The sequence below is a fragment of the Natator depressus genome, chromosome 3, assembly GCF_965152275.1.
Source record: "Natator depressus isolate rNatDep1 chromosome 3, rNatDep2.hap1, whole genome shotgun sequence".
Lineage (NCBI taxonomy): Eukaryota > Metazoa > Chordata > Testudines > Cheloniidae > Natator > Natator depressus.
Window position 1 is genome coordinate 206,277,028 of NC_134236.1, and position 15,720 is coordinate 206,292,747.

At 45.0% G+C, this 15,720-nt stretch overlaps 1 protein-coding gene and 1 long non-coding RNA gene across 2 annotated transcripts in view; one reads left to right on the forward strand and one right to left on the reverse strand.

Moving 5' to 3' along the window:
- Nucleotides 1-15,720, forward strand: part of LOC141985541 (uncharacterized) — a 38,502-nt gene that overhangs the window by 16,690 nt on the left and 6,092 nt on the right. Inside the window, exons 3-5 of the long non-coding RNA XR_012638955.1 lie at nucleotides 4,955-5,016; nucleotides 8,418-8,525; nucleotides 11,490-11,538. This is a non-coding gene — a long non-coding RNA (uncharacterized LOC141985541). The remainder of the gene's footprint in view (nucleotides 1-4,954; nucleotides 5,017-8,417; nucleotides 8,526-11,489; nucleotides 11,539-15,720) is intronic.
- The window catches only part of ARHGEF33 (Rho guanine nucleotide exchange factor 33), a 47,601-nt gene that overhangs the window by 10,870 nt on the left and 21,011 nt on the right, over nucleotides 1-15,720 (reverse strand). Inside the window, exons 5-13 of the mRNA XM_074949764.1 lie at nucleotides 14,747-14,868; nucleotides 12,584-12,726; nucleotides 11,555-11,614; nucleotides 9,684-9,908; nucleotides 7,245-7,374; nucleotides 4,934-5,066; nucleotides 3,641-3,724; nucleotides 2,372-2,455; nucleotides 443-591 (exon numbers count right to left, since the gene is read on the reverse strand). Coding sequence (XP_074805865.1) covers nucleotides 443-591; nucleotides 2,372-2,455; nucleotides 3,641-3,724; nucleotides 4,934-5,066; nucleotides 7,245-7,374; nucleotides 9,684-9,908; nucleotides 11,555-11,614; nucleotides 12,584-12,726; nucleotides 14,747-14,868 — 1,130 coding nt within the window. The remainder of the gene's footprint in view (nucleotides 1-442; nucleotides 592-2,371; nucleotides 2,456-3,640; nucleotides 3,725-4,933; nucleotides 5,067-7,244; nucleotides 7,375-9,683; nucleotides 9,909-11,554; nucleotides 11,615-12,583; nucleotides 12,727-14,746; nucleotides 14,869-15,720) is intronic.

Genomic DNA, 15,720 nt, shown 5'->3' on the forward strand with positions numbered 1-15,720 from the left:
ACTGTAAGGTCTTCAGGGCCTATTCAAAGCTATTTCAGCAAGCAGTGGCTAAAATCTGCTCAAAGCAAGTCTTAACCTTGATTTGCTGGACGCTTGCAGCTGAATCCATGTCTGCCCCCTGCTGTCAGCAACAGGTAATTTTTCTAGGGTAGACCAAGAAGTCATTTGTTTAAATTAATGGCTAGTACATTTAGAACACATAAAAGGAACTTCTTTTCTTTCTGTGAACCATCAGGAAGTGGCTGCTCCAAATCTGATCCAAAACTTGACAACAAATGTTGTGATCTCACAGGAGCCAGATCCCCAGCTGGTAGAAATGTTACAGTTTGACCGCACTGGAGCAGTGGGCCCATGGATACCAACAGAGAATCTGGCCCTTTGTTTCCACCTGCTCCAACATTTCTCCCTGAGAGTACAGAGCCATATCTTGTGCCAGACTTACTTCTTCAGCTTTTTCCGTTTCTGTATGAGCAGGTCTTCGTTGCACTGTAATAGCAGGCTGTAGTGCGAGATAAAAACGCGGAAGCGCTGTACACACACCAGGAGCAGGTAGTAATCAGGGTGCTCTTGCTCGGTGTACTTCAGGATGTTCTGGGGTGCAAAGGGAAGCAGACCATTTGGATGATGTCCTCGCTCTTTTCATGCAAAGGCACTAGCGTGACTTTGGATTAGTACTAAGGGCACGTCTACACTACAGGATTAAGTCAACCTAAGTTACGCAACTCCAGCTATGTGAATAATGTAGGTGGAGTCTACATAGCTTAGGTCGACTTATTGTGGTGTCTCGACCATGCTGGGTCGACAGGAGAAACTCTCCCGTCGACTTATCTTACACTTCTCATTCCAGTGGAATACCGGAGTCGACGGGAGAGCGATCTGTGGTCAATTTAGCAGGTCTTCACTAGACCTGCTAAATCGATTCCTGGTGGATCGATCGCCACAGCAGACCATTTGGACTGTGTCCTCGCTCTTTTCATGCAAAGGAGCTAACGTTACTTGGGTTAGTACTAAGAATCAACCAACTGCATGAGGCTCTGAAAATGCATTGTGTGAACTCTTTGAGATGGGGGTTGTAGGCATTTGGACAGTGCCTAAGACAATGGGGCTGGGACCTCTAGGGGCAACCACCATACAAATGAACCAGGCTCCCTGGGCCTTTATATAGCACTGCTGCTGCCTTTCTCCCTTGCGGTCAGAACTGTTTCAGGTAAGCCAGAGCCAGCCTTTCCTTCTGGGATAGGCCCAAGACCCAGTTCTCACACCACCCTGGCTGTGATTGCCCCAGTCTGCACAGTGCTAGCCTGAGGATTTAGAGGAGTGTCAGCAAGATGATCCTTTGCATCCCCAACAAACCAATTTCCTTGCTGCAAGAGCCAGCTGTTTCTGCCGCACTTGTCATTCTTGTTTGTGCGCTGCTAGCCCTGCCCCCTCGGATTTTGTATGTCCCTGTTACAGAGAAATGGGATGCCAGCAAGGAGAGAGTTACCCATCCCCTCAACAGCGGTCACCAACCTAAACAATGTGTGAGTCTCTTCCTTGGGCAGCCTCTTCTGCCATTCCTTTACCCCCTCCCTGTCTCCTCCCACATCTAGCCCTCAGCAGGCTGCTCCCATCCTGTTTGCATTCTCTCTCCGCTCCTTCCTTCATGGCTCCACTTCCCTCTCACTGACGTTCTCACAGCCACACCCCAGGTTACATTCTTCCCCCCCCCCTTTCACAGGTCCTCCCCATCTCTAACACCCCTGTAAAAGCACTGAGTCATAGCCAGAGCATCGCCACGCCACAGGGATGGATTAGCACTGTTTCCAAATTGGGAAACTCAGCTAGAGGGATCAAGCCATGACCCAGCCATGGCCAAGGTGTGGGCTGATGTCGGAGCTGGGCCTGGACAACAGGAGCCCTTCATTTCCATGCCAATCCCGCTAGGCCATGCTGCCTCTCACACTAGTAAGCCACCACCTCTGTTCCTAGAGACCATGCTGGCTACTCAGCAAAGGAGCGGACTCCGCTGTACATGGTTGGCTAGTAGTTCCCAGCAGTCCTAGCCCAGTCACTGGAAGCCCACACATCCCCCACAGCTGTGAGAGGGTCTGGGGTTTCTCAGAATAGAGGGCATTCCCGGGATGCAAAGGCTGTCCTGACTCTGAGGAAACTGCCAATCATGAGAGAGTCTCACGAAAAATCACTCCGAGAGACCAGTCTCCACTGGCTTCCACTTTCAAGGGCCCAGAGATTTCGCCGGGTGGCTGCAGCTGTGCAGGCCTCGAAGGCCAGCTCTGAGAGAAGTGACATGCAGTGTAAACATTAATACCAAGTATTATCATCACAGGCCAATAGGAAGACCCAGGCAATTTTCATGCGTTAGTCCTACCTGTAACTGAATAAGGTATTCAGGGATACGCTGGACTATATGAAAGAACAGCATGTAGAGGTCAGACTTAATTTCTTCTTCCACCTGAATTGGAGAAAGTAGATTTAGCATCACTAGGGCATGTAAGTTCCCAGTGCAGTTTGTATTCACATGATGCTGTACAGTACATACAGCAACTCACAGGGAGTGACAGATGAATGACCATGAGATGAGATGACAACAGTCCCAATCATGTTATGCTAAGGGCTGGACTGTGAGCCCCTTATGCCCACTGATTTCTATGGAACTCCCGAAGGTGCAGGGCACTACTCTGTATGAATAAGGATATCAGCACCTGGCCTTTAGAGACCACCCCTATCCCCTGGGAGATACCACAGCACTTACATCCAACTGAGCGACACGAGCCATTAGACGCCTGGCATGAATGGAAAGAGGCTGGCAGCAAGGAGGTCTCAGGAAAGGGTCTTTCTCCAGGGCATGTGGAAAGGTTTATCCATTCTCCTACATACCCTCCCAGGCAGTGGTCTGGATGGGGTGCAAGGGAGAATTTCCTGGCGGGGGGAGGTTTTTTACAGATATTGATCCAATTGAACTTCTGGATGTAACTTCATTCAAATACATGGTGACATAAGAATGAGACAGCTGCCTTTGGTAACTTGGAACAACCAACTGATCAACAAGCCCATCATTCAAGAAACCAGTGTTTGGTAATGAAACAATTTGGTTAGCGGGATGGAAAAAAGTGGCAGGAAGAGACCCTGGAAAATATTATGTTCCAACAGCTGTGGGAAGTGGGGCAAGGATGGCGGGGTGGGGGCGTCAGTTTGCAAACAGAGATTGGATGGTTTGGAGCACAGACTGGGGTAATCCAGGGACAGGGTCAGGTATTTCACAGAAAATCAAGAATCTCCCGGCATTCTCAGGCAGCCAGTGTATAATTAGCAATGACACGGTTATGCCAAAAGGTGTCAATGGCTGCCATCAGTAGCTCTTGGGGCTAAAGACAATCGCAGACCTTGATTCATTGATTTCAGAAGCATGTCTTGTGGTTCTCTATGCCATGTTTCCTGTGCTCAGGATTAACTGATATCTCTGTACTATTTCAACCACCTGATTCCTTAAAGAAATTCCAGGAATACACTAATATTTGATTTGGCAAACTGCTACTTTCCACTGTGGGGGGAGGGTACTGATTGTGTCTTCAATATTGCCACTAATGACTGTGTGTCATGGTGGATGAGTCTCTGAAATAACACGGAAGAAGAGTACCTCCTTCAGAATCACCACATGGATCAGCGAGACGCATTCTGGCAGGTCCCTCAAGTAAGCAATGTAGTAGTCCAGAAAATTGTTCTGAGGAACAAACCCAGAAATGCTCAGTAAGGAATGTTAGTGGTCTGAAATTCTGCAGGGTTAGCCCCAGGCTCACTGTTGGCTCTGAGGTGTACAGAAGGGGCAGAGGAATGGGGAGGGATAGCACACAGCTTGGTTAAGTTAGGCCATTATCCGTACATATACTTGTAACCCAGTCTGAAACAGTCACGACCAAATGATTGTAACATGGTGCCTGTCAAGCTGCAACAGTCAAACCCTGCTACACCAGTGGATGTGTGCAGGGCCTTCACCCAGTTCCAGCAGACTCTTTACCTAGTCATCCTGTGTTGTGGTGTGGTCAGGATCTGAGCAAAGTCTTGGTGGCAGTGTAGATAAGACCTAGGGGCCGGCTGACGCTACACCTGGAGCCACAACGGGTTGGCACCATCTGACCCAGTTACCATGAGGCACCATGTTCACATTGTGGACTTTTTATTTTATTTTTAAATTTTTTTTTGTGTGACATTGCTCTGTTGGCCCCTCCAGAGGAACCACACTGCACTGCCACAGATTTACCAGTGCAAAGGCCCATGAGGGTTTAGGTTTTGCTCAGTCACACAGCAAGTGAGTCCTGGTCCTGTGTCCCTGCACCCAAACTCCCTCCCAGAGCCCGCACCCCCACCTACATCCCCTCCCACACCCAAACTCCCTCCCAGAGCCTGGACCCCCACCTACATCCCCTCCCTCACCCAAACTCCCTCCCAGAGCCCGCACCCCCTCCTGTACCCCAACCCCCTACCCTAACCTGTTGAAAGTGAATGAGGGTGGGGGAGAGTGAGGGATGGAGTGAGCGGGGGCGGGGCCTCGGAGAAGGGGGCAAGGCAAGGGCTGAGAGGGGTGGCTTGGGAGTCCCTGGAAATTTTTAAATCAAAATGGGGGTCCTTGGGTTGCTAAAGTTTGAGAACCACTGGACTAGATGACCTCTTGAGGTCCCTTCCAGTTCTGCATGTCTATGATTCTATAATGGATGTACCATTTTTGACTTGAACTGGTATGTAGTACGTGGTATGGTATGTAGAATTGTTATCCCTGAGTTCTTTTAAACTTGTTATACAGCCAGACACCTAATTATTTGGGGGGGGGGGAAATCTGCAGTTCTGTTTGATCCAAACCCACCATTATACATTGTTAAACTAAAGCAATTCTGATGCCTTTGTTGGGTGTATTCTGTCATGAACACTACCATACCTCATCGTTTGTTAACTTCAGGAATATGTCTCCCAGGATTCCTGGACGTGGCCAACTCAGCACCCTCTCTTGCAGTGTGTGAAGTAAGTCTACATGCTGCTGGACCAGGTATCGTAAAGAACTGGGGAAAAAACTAAAGAGGGAAGATAACTGATATTGATGCATGGAAAAGAATATAGAAATTCATCTAGAAAAAGAAGCAGATTCCTAGGCTTTAGGAACCCACCGATTCTGCTCACATTCGTGGGCCAGCCATTTAAAATTTACTGGGTTTGCTTTATAAGATATTATTAATCATTGTTATTATGGTAGAGGCTCGGGACCAATGATGCCCCATTGTGCTAGGCACTGTACAAATACAGAGTTGTAGGCAGTCCCTGCACCAAAGAGCTTGGAATCTAGTGTTTTATGGTTCCAGTTCACATGGTTTTGCACTCACTGGGCCAAATTCTCCATTGCCTTGTGTAACCAACTCTGCCCAGCAGGGCATGAACCTACACAGATAAAAGCATAAGCCATTATCATGCTTGAGTTAGAGGACTTGGGCCCCAATCCTGAAAACACATATAGAAGTAGGATGGGGCTCATAAACCTTGCCTTATTCACTGTGCACTTTACAAGATGTACCTTATAAGAAGAGCTGATCAAAACTTCCATCCTGTGAGAAATTCCAATATTTTGACAACTGTTTTCATCCCAAATCAGGATGAAAATGCAAAATATTTAAATATTTTGCTGAATGGAAACCTCAAAAATCTTTCAGTTTAGAAATATCAAAATATTTTGGTTTTGGTTTGTTGAACCAAACTGAATCTGCGTGATGGGAGTTGTAGTTTGGATGCCTCATACCTCCAATCTCTTCTATGGGCTGGGCTTCCTCCTCAGACTGTCTCCCAGAATGCACCTATGTCAAGGGACTCTCACAATGCATCTCAGCAATTTAACTGGAGAAGAGGCCGTGGTGCATTGTGGGAGATGTAGTCTGGTTCGGGAGCCCATAGAGGAGAGTGGGGTCATGAGGTACCTGAACTACAACTCCTATGAGTCACTGTGGCAGCTCAGGGGGACACAGATTAGTTTTAAAATGATCTGAAATTAAACATTTCCATTTAATTCAACAAACTGAAATGTTTAGATTCAGGATGATCTGACCCAAAACAAAATACTGTGTATAATTTGATTTACCTGACAGAACATTGAAAAATTTCAGCAAAATCTAAATTTTCCCATGGAAAATTTCAATTGTGCAGAAACAGTATTTGTCATCAAAAATTGTTTTGATGGAAATTACCAACTAGCTCCAAAGGCTGAGTGGGGGGAGAGAAGATATGATATATTGTATTTTATGATAAAAAGCATGTGATCATCTCATTAAAGGTTATAAAGCAGTATGTACATGGAAACCATGCCAAGCTTATCATGATATTATTAATATACAGCGAGGACATGGGCAGAGATAGTTTTGAAGCATGTGGCCACAGGACTATGCAGAGATCCTGAAAGGAGGAAAAGGTAAAAGAAGAACCAGAAACATGGGGAGGAAACAGACATGAGACACAGGAGGTGGAAAGAAGAATGACAAGAGACAGACTGGGGAAATGCCCTTTAGCCATGTATGATACTGAATAATGTATTTTATATTCAACTATAATGGGACAGCAGTAACTGGTCCATAGTTAATGTGAAAGCCAGCCAACTTCCAGTGGCGGAGGGAGAGGTATGGACTGAGAGTCTGAGATTGGGGGGCTTTGTTCTCAGGTCTCAAATAGTGGGTGCAGGGGGAGACAGGAGGGAGGACAGCAGGATGGGCAGAGAGGGAGGATTAAATGAGGTGAGTCAAAGGGCATGGAGAAGGGACTAGAGGAGGCAAGAAATGTTTGGAAATAAGGCATAATTTTTTAACAGGGAAGGTAATTAATGCTCGGAACAATTTACCAACAGTCATGCTGGATTCTCCATCACTGACCATTTTCATATCAAGATGGGATGTTTTTCTAAAAGATCTGCTCAAGGGATTAGTTTGGGGAAGTTCTATGGCCTGTGTTATACAGGAGGTCAGACTAGATGATCACAGTTGTCCCTTCTGGCCTTGGAATCTATGAATTGATGAAAGCAGAGAGGCAGGAAAAGGCAGAATCTTTTACCCAGGTTAAAAATTTTAAATACCTAAAGCTTTCTGGCTATAAAAAATATTAGGCACTTAAAGGTTTCAAAGTGGCTAAGAGAAAGTTCCCAAAAATTTTTTTGGGGAAAAAGAACTCTGAATGTTGAAAAGGTCCTTTTATAAAAGTCAGTGTGACGGTTACAATACCTTCTCTCTTTGGTGTTCCTCTTCACGTCTGAGCCTTGCAACGTGGCTTTGATCTTCAGGATCAGGGACAGGTTGATGACATATTTCCTCTCGGATTCGAGCAGCTCCAAAGCAATGCTCTGCCTTTTGGCTTCAACAAAAAGTTTGATTTAAAAGAACATGTTAAAAGCTGCACGCTTGTGTTTGACTGTAGAGTTGGAAGGGAAAGACTGAAGGAGCTTCCTCTTTTCATGTAATTTTCCCCACAAATATCAACTGCTAGCCCTGATCCTGCAAAGTGCTCCACCCAGGATCAGGACCATTTCTGATGTCCACAGTCTATTTACAAAGGAAGACTGAAAACAAGTGTGTCTCTCCCCTTGAACGCCAGAGTTTCTGAAAGATCAGGTTTTTTAGATATCATAAACAGAAAATTCACATCAAATTTGCTACTAAATTGCTGCATCTCTAGTAATTATACTACCCTTTACATCAAATACACTATTCCACTGAGAACAGTCAGGGCCAGATCCTTCGCCTGTTTGCACCACTTAGAATGCACTAGCAGAGAAGTTGGGATTTCCTTTGGTGCGGAGGAACCCACAGTTGACTCAGAACTGTCTATGCCACCTCTATCTCTAAGAGGCTGTTACATCATAAGCTAGAGCAGCCCTGTGGCCGCTCTAACATATGACAGGGGCTGAATTAGCCCCCGGCTTCCCCAAGGAATGCAGTTGTTCCCTGGACTTGCCTTGTGACTGCCACTCAAAACAATTCACCAATGAGGAGAGTCCAGCCCAAAAGTGAGTATAATGAGCATACTGGCTCTTTAAGACTGATGTGGGAAGTCTCTAGCATTTTCACTGGATTTAGGGGTGTGGCAAGAAAAAACAGCCACTGAGAAAGCGGAAGTGATTTCGGGGAGGAAGCAGAGCGAGAGATTTGCTGCTGTTCAGGGCCTGAGACTGAAGCCTACTCTTGCAGCCCAGAGGGAATGTTGGGGTCAGTACTCCTGGGCCTGCTAAGAACTGTAGGGCTCTGAAGCAAAGCATGCTGGGAAGGATACACAGCATATATAATCAGCTTCCTCCCGCAGAAGAGGCAGAGACTTTGAGGGAATGGGATGTGGAAGAATAGTCTCTCCTAGCTGAGATGGAGAAGCAAAACTATTTGCTTCTTTGTACTTTGCCACAGATGCTCTGTGACCTCAGAGAAAGACCAGGCAGAAGGAACAATCCCAGGGACAGAAAGTTTGTCCATTGCCAAAGATATAAAGGACTGAGGAGCAAGGCTACAAGGAGGGTAAGGTTTTTTGTTCCTTTTTAAAGGACTCCGCAGGTGTGGCCTGCTGTGAACTATGGGCTGTCCCAGGGAAAATTATGTGCAACTGTAAAAGGACCTTTATAATGGAAATGTCAGGCAACCTTATCTGTAAAGGGCATGATAAATACACCCTCTGTAATCTAACCAACAAAGAACTGCATCAGTCTGTCTGGAGCCCCTCAGGAACACAGCACAGGCCTTTCCAATTCTTGTTCCTACAGGACTGAGAGCCGCATGGTCCCAGAATAGCACTCAGGCAGCTCCCTCCAAACCGAGGCAGGGTTTTGCATGCATCCTTCTCTCAGGGGCTATCAATCGATGGGGCAGTTACAAACAGAGTTGTGCGAAAAATGGATTATTTGATTTGCTGGCAATTCTGAAAAAAACCAAAATCTTTTTGGGTCAAACAAAACATTTTGTTCAACCTGAAACATTTTGTTTCAATATCAAGTCTTTCTGTAACGTTTTTCATTGTTTAATAAAATTAAAGGAAGTCTCTAAATGGACATTCATTTCAAACCAAAACACTGAAATGGTTTGTTTTGAAAATGTCAAATTTTGAAAAAATTTGGAATTCCTATGGACTGAAACAGTTCCGCCAAACTGACATGAATTCTCACGGCGTGATGGTGTTGCCACATCTGAATTTTTTGCCAAAAAAGGTTTCGGCTGAAAATGTCACCCACTTTGTTGTCGTCATGGCAAATCCCAATTAGCAGCATAAAAGGGACAAGAATGTCAATGAGACAAGGTGGATGAGCTAATATCTTCTATTGGATCAGTTTAATGTTAATGTCACTCATCAGCTGTCAGGGTCCTGGTGAGCAGATTTTATGTCTGAAAACACCCTTTGCTGGTGGTTCTAAAAAGAAATTTGGGGGGGCATTTCTGGTTCATGGAAAATTTAGAAGAAAATTGGTTTTGTTCCCCTAACTCAAATTTTGGAATGCCAGCATTTCTCGCAAATGGGAAATCCTGCATTTCAGCTAGCTCTCCTCTGAAACCTAAAACAAACTTGCAACTTAAACTACTCGTAGGTCCCATTGCTAACTCATTTGATTCCAGACTAGTGCTGATGGCTTCTAGAATCCCAAAGCCTCCATGCTTTTTAGCCACAGCTGCTTTTATTAGTCTTACCAGCGAAAGAAGTTTCACATAAGACATTGTCCACTGAAGTGTATCTGCTTTGGCCTGTTTCCTTCACTCTGTCTGAGTGCTCCTTAGAAATATATTCATCACCCCACTCTTTACTGTCTTTGGGCTGCTTCCACACAGTCGATGTGGGGTGACCCTTTGGCTGAATGTCAGCTGGCAGGGAAGGCTTGAGGCTTTCTTCTGTCTCTGGATTTGCACTGCTCCCACCTAGAAACCACAAGCTACTGTCAGGACTTTGCAATCTTTGTAAAAAGTCTGCATGAAAAACTGCTATGTAATAATAATTACAAAGCACGTCCCTTCCAAAGTGATAGGGATGCTGTACAGCACCCCTAATAGACAGTTTACAGTGGATATACTTTTCCACAGGGATGAAGCCCAAGTTCCCCTGCCTGTAGGGGCAATTTGAACTTGCAAAAATGACACCTGACTTCTTGTTGCCTGAAGAATGCTTTGCAGTTGCAAGTCAGAGCACTGGTTTGCACCAGCAATCAGGTACTGGTTCAAATATTCAGATTTGCACCACCAATTCAAATGCCACTGTGAAAATGCAAGTGCAAATTCCACTCAGAAGATGGATGCCACCCTTTTGAAAATCTCTTCCTAAAAGCATCCAATACAGTAAAGACAGCACTGTGAAGAAATCACTATTGTAACAGTGCAAACAAGAACAGATAGGAGGGGTGGAAAACCGGGAAGAAAGTTTCTAAATATATAGGGGTCACTAGTGGATTCTCCACAATGTGCCTGACTTGTCTTGCTAGGTCCTTGTCACTCTTATCTATCCCTTTAATTGGTATAAATGAAAGGATTCACAGAAAAGCCTCTGATGGTCAGAATGGTGGTGGGGGGTGGGGATTGGAAATCAGGACACCCAGTTTCCTACTGCGCTAGCTGCTTAGGACCGCAAATTCAAAACTGGCTTCTCGTTTGAGTTGCCTTAATTTTGGAGTCTCCAGGTTGAGAAACCTATGACTTGATTTTCCAAGGGTGCCGTGCATCCAAAGCTCCTGTTCACTCCCATAAGTGCCAATTCTCAGCACTTATAAAAATCAGACCCTGCCCAAATTTTCAAACTTGAGTACTTAAAATTAGACACCAAATAAGCAGCCAAAATGAGAAGCCAGCTTTTGAAAATGTAGGCCTCTATATCCCTTAGTTTATCTGTAAAATGGGTATAATGATGCCTACCCACTCACTGGGATTTGAGGACATTTCATTAATGTGGGAGAAGTACTGTGAGCTCCTTGATGAATGGTGTAATATAAATGGAGAGAATTATTATAATTATAGCATAAATACCAGATCTTCAGCTGGTATCAATTGATGCAGCTCTATTGACTTTCATGGAGCTATGCCATTTTGCACCATCTGAGGATCTGGCCCTCCAAGTTTAATAAATAATGAAGAAGAGATGTGGGAGGGGAGATTATGCTCACTGGGCTGCAATGGCATTAATGAAAACCCTTTGCTCTTGGATTCTAATAGAAAACGTAGCTAATTTCCCCAGATTTTTTTTTAAAGAGAACCAAAGTGAAAGAAACATCCTGAATTGTAAAATGCTTCTGGTGACTATGGTAAATTTGCACTGGAAATTTTGGTCTGTTCTTGCAAAAAACCAGAAAAAGAAAACCACATTCTTGCAAAGATTCTTTTATCACACATCCAAATCTACCAGGAGTTCAGTTAAACCACTGCGCTAATTGACTTTGAAGTATTTGTTTTTCCGGAGCAAAACTCAGCATTAGCTGGAAATAATTATATAAATTTACCATTCCATTTTGTCAGGATTCCTCTAAAGAAGCTGGTTGGTGAACCCGGGAGAAGGTTTTAAAAGGTAAATATTCACCTACCAGGGCCTGACACTACTTTCACATTTCCTTCTCCAGCTGCCATGGATCTGGTATCAGAGGCTGTGGAAGAATGAAGGAAAGCTACGTAAGATGTTAATATAGCTAGACATGAGCAGGTGTTTGTGTAGCAGGTTTCTTCTTGAAAGGTGTAGTCAAACCATAAAAAAGGAAAGTTTAGATTTTTAATTCTTTAATATTAGCCTGTGGAATGCCTCTTTTAGGTCTTCTCCTGAGAGAGATCCATTTAAACTCTTGATTTCTTTACCAGCTGGGTCATAAGAACGGCCATACTGGGTCAGACCAATGGTCCATCTAGCTCAGTATCCTGTCTTCTGACAGTGGCCGTTGCCAGATGCTTCAGAGGGAATGAAGAAAACAGGACAATTTATTGGGAATAGAAAGGAATGGAAAACACAGCAAACTCTTTGATGAAACGTTATGCTGAATATTTTTTTGACATTTTAATTTTAATTTTGAATTTTTCTGAGCAGTTAACTTTGGGAATTATTTTCTCCCTAACTACCAATTTTAATAAAGAGAATATAATCCAGAAGTTTGGTCCACAGAAGGTGACCCTGGAAGCAACGGGTTCTGATAGCAAAACAGAACTGTTTAATATTTCTTTGGTACTTGTCTTCAAAATTAAGCATGTGCGTACATGCTTTTCTGAATCGGGGCCTAAATAAAACCCAGGTCTAATCCAGCCCAAGAACTCTCAACAGCTATCAAAATATTCATGCTTCTCCTAGCACCTGGGCCTATCAATGCAAACTAGCTTCTCCCCATGGCCAATCCAAATGCTAGCAGTGCTCTCCACCCCAAATACATCCAAACTTCACGAGACCTCTCTCAGACCTGTGCCTGGATATCCTGCCCTAATCCAGCCATGTTAGCGTGTGTACACAAAGATGCTGACAAATACTGATATCTGCAATGTACGTCTCATCTTATCCCTTGAAAGCTTACTATGGGGAGTATTTTTTTAGAGGAAGGGGAAGGAACCCTTGCTTCATTCTCCCTCACTCATACCTCTCTCATAGGTTGCATGGTGCAAAAGACTTGTAAGATCTTCATTGATCAGGACAGGTTCCGGGAGATTTATCGATCGGAACGGACTGCCTTGTAGAGGTGTAGGCACCGTTTGTGACCCGTGTTCATCCTTTTGTGTTCTTCTGTGAAAATAAAGAGAGGCAACTGGAAAGCACAATACCACAGAGCAAACTCTCAGCTTAAACTGTAATCTTGACAAACTTCAATACAAATATGAGCGCTCATACAAACCCAAGACAACTCAGGAGGCACTCCAGGCCCAACACCTGGGCTTGCATGACATGAGGAAGTTGCATTGGATACAGTTCACTAACATGACTCTGGGAGCACCTTCTGCTGGCTGCAGGACAATGTCATGCCAGATACATTCTTAGATATTTAGCCAAGTAACTAAGGCCTGGATGCACAAAAGGAGTTAGGTTTTGGGATGTGTCCAACGCCTAGAAAATCACTGAGAGTCACCAAGGGGATGTTATTAATGTGGCCTGTAAAAGGAGCCCCCCAGGTGGTCTAAGCACAAGTGGGCTTTGGGGCACACACAATTCACATCAGAATTACAGCTGTAACTGCATGAGCCAGGGAGCAGCTAACACTAGCTGCTTTGCATTGCCTTATCATAGAATACCAGGGTTGGGAGGGACTTTAGGAGGTCATCTAGTCCAACCCCCTGCTCAAAGCAGGACCAATCCCCAATTTTTGCCCCAGATCCCAAATGGCCCCCTCAAGGATTGAACTCACAACCCTGGGTTTAGCAGGCCAATGCTCAAACCACTGAGCTATCCCTCCCCTCCGATCAGAGCAGCTGTTTTGAAAATCGGCAGGCAGTCACGTGGCAGCTTTTGGTATTGCACCAGCAACATGTCCCCAGCTCTCTCTCTGGCCATCGGGCAGCTCAGCCAAGAGGGGAAAGGGAGGAGGAAGCGGATGATGAATGCAGAGACATTTTCCCCCACAACAGGATGCATGCGCCATGGGCTCGCTTTGCTGTGGAACAAGTGCATGGTGTACAATGGTCCACGCAAGAGACCCAAGCTATTCAGAACCCCTGCAAGGAGTTGCAATGGATAAGGAGAATTTCACACAGCAAATGCTGTGTACCTGGCAGGCTACAATCTCCACTGACTAAGGGTTCCAACAGACTTTTCCTATTCTGTCCTACAGAGGTTCTTCTACCACACTTTCCACTATAGCATCCGAGCGCCTTCAGGTTGTGCATTAAGTGATGTGGCTAACATCCGTTAGGGTTCTCATCCCTGGATGGGTCTCAGTCTGCTGCTACCATCAGCATACAGCAGCTTCTGAGTGCTGTTAGCAGGAGGGCTAGTAACTATAACCACATGATGCCCCCAACAGACAGCACCAGCAGCAAGTTGTCCCCGGTGCTACAGACTGCCTATGGGTTACCCCCGTGGCAGCCAGCTTAGGGAGTGAGGGGACCAGCAAGCGTCCCATTCTGTCAATGTGCAGGTCAACTGTCACCTCAGCCACCTCGTCACAGAGATGCTGGCACAGTGCCCACATGCACTGCATGAGTCATGTGTACTTGGGATGCTTTGCCTGGCAGAGGAAGCTGCATGGTGGCAGGATACCAGGTAAGTAGCAGTACACACACTATTATTGTCTGCAATACTCCTAAGGGTCTGTCTTTTGTAATATTGTCCGTGGGATTTTCAAAAGAGGCTAAGTGACTTAGGAGCATAGTTGCCATTGACTTTAGAGGGATTGTATAATACTGTATGCCATTGGCTTCCAAATGGGACTGCATAATATGGTACCCCATTGACTTCCAATGGAACTTGTGCTCCTAAAGCACTTTTGAAAAGCTTACCCTACATTTTTAAACAGTTCTACATTTTTCAGTAAAACCTTAGTTGAGGTTTACCTTGAAGTTACTCAAGTCACTTTTCACTAACTCTCTTGGATCAACAATGAGGACATTAAAGCTGTTAATCATTTCTCTGGTGTGTTGGATACGTAGTCTCACCTGAAATGCTTGATGTGCCTCTAAAGGCCAGCATCTTCTCTACTCTACAGGGATTACGGCTGTCTCCAGACATGAAGAAATGAAGCTAGTCTGCACTAATGGAGGCCACTGCTAATTAACAATGAGCACTTCAGGACACTCTGGGTTTAGTTCCTTACTTAGTTTTCACTTTCCGGGATTCCCTACGTTTCTCTTGTTGCAGCTGTTCAATTTTCTGTTGCATTTCCTCTTGCTTGGAACTGATCACTTCAATCTTCGACTTGGCATCACTGAGCTCCTCCTAAAACCCAGAATAAATTCAAACATCACTTAGAGAATTTAGATACTAATGCTCTATGGTAGTGATGAAACGCATGCCTGGAATGATACTGTGCTCATGAGTACAGTCCACATTGATTAGAAATTACTGGAATAAAGAAACCATTGGTCATATGGTATTATTCTCTTGCAGTAACAGCATGTAACTTATCCCATGTATTGGAAATCTCTGCCATAACCACAGTTACTGGAGTATGCTTGGGCACCTTAACCAGCATGAGAAAGGAAGCTTTTGTGAGGCAGAGAGAGACAGAGTCAAAGGGCCTCATTCAAAGACCACTAAAGTCAATGGAATGACTCCCAATGTCTTTAAGGGCCTTTGGATGAGAGACGCAGAGAGCAGCTGGTAGTACCTTCTTGTGGCCCTCATCCCACAATGGGGACACTCACATGTAAGTATTTGCAGGATCGGGACCTTAGTTTGCTTTTTTTATTTTTAAATTATCCATTTAACCTTTTTCCCATATAACTTCACATGGGTGGGTGGGTGGGAGGAGCTAGGGGTGGTGCTGCAGAGCTGGGAGAAGCCATCACCAAGAGGTTAAGCCATCTCTCCCCCTGCTGTGCACTGCCAGAGAGGTGCAAAGCTTCTAGAATGGGGGCCAGGATCTGCCCCCAGGCTGGAGTTTCAGTGTTGCTCAGGTGTTTCTCTCCCACTGAAATCAACTGAGCCCAACTTTCTGAATGACTTTAGCCCACCCTTAGAGGGTTTTAACTGCGTTCATTTATCTACATGTTCGGTCTCCCACTCATGAAAGCAGACAGGCTCTGTTCAAGCTTCAGTATGACTCTATAGCAATGCCCTTCAGCGATG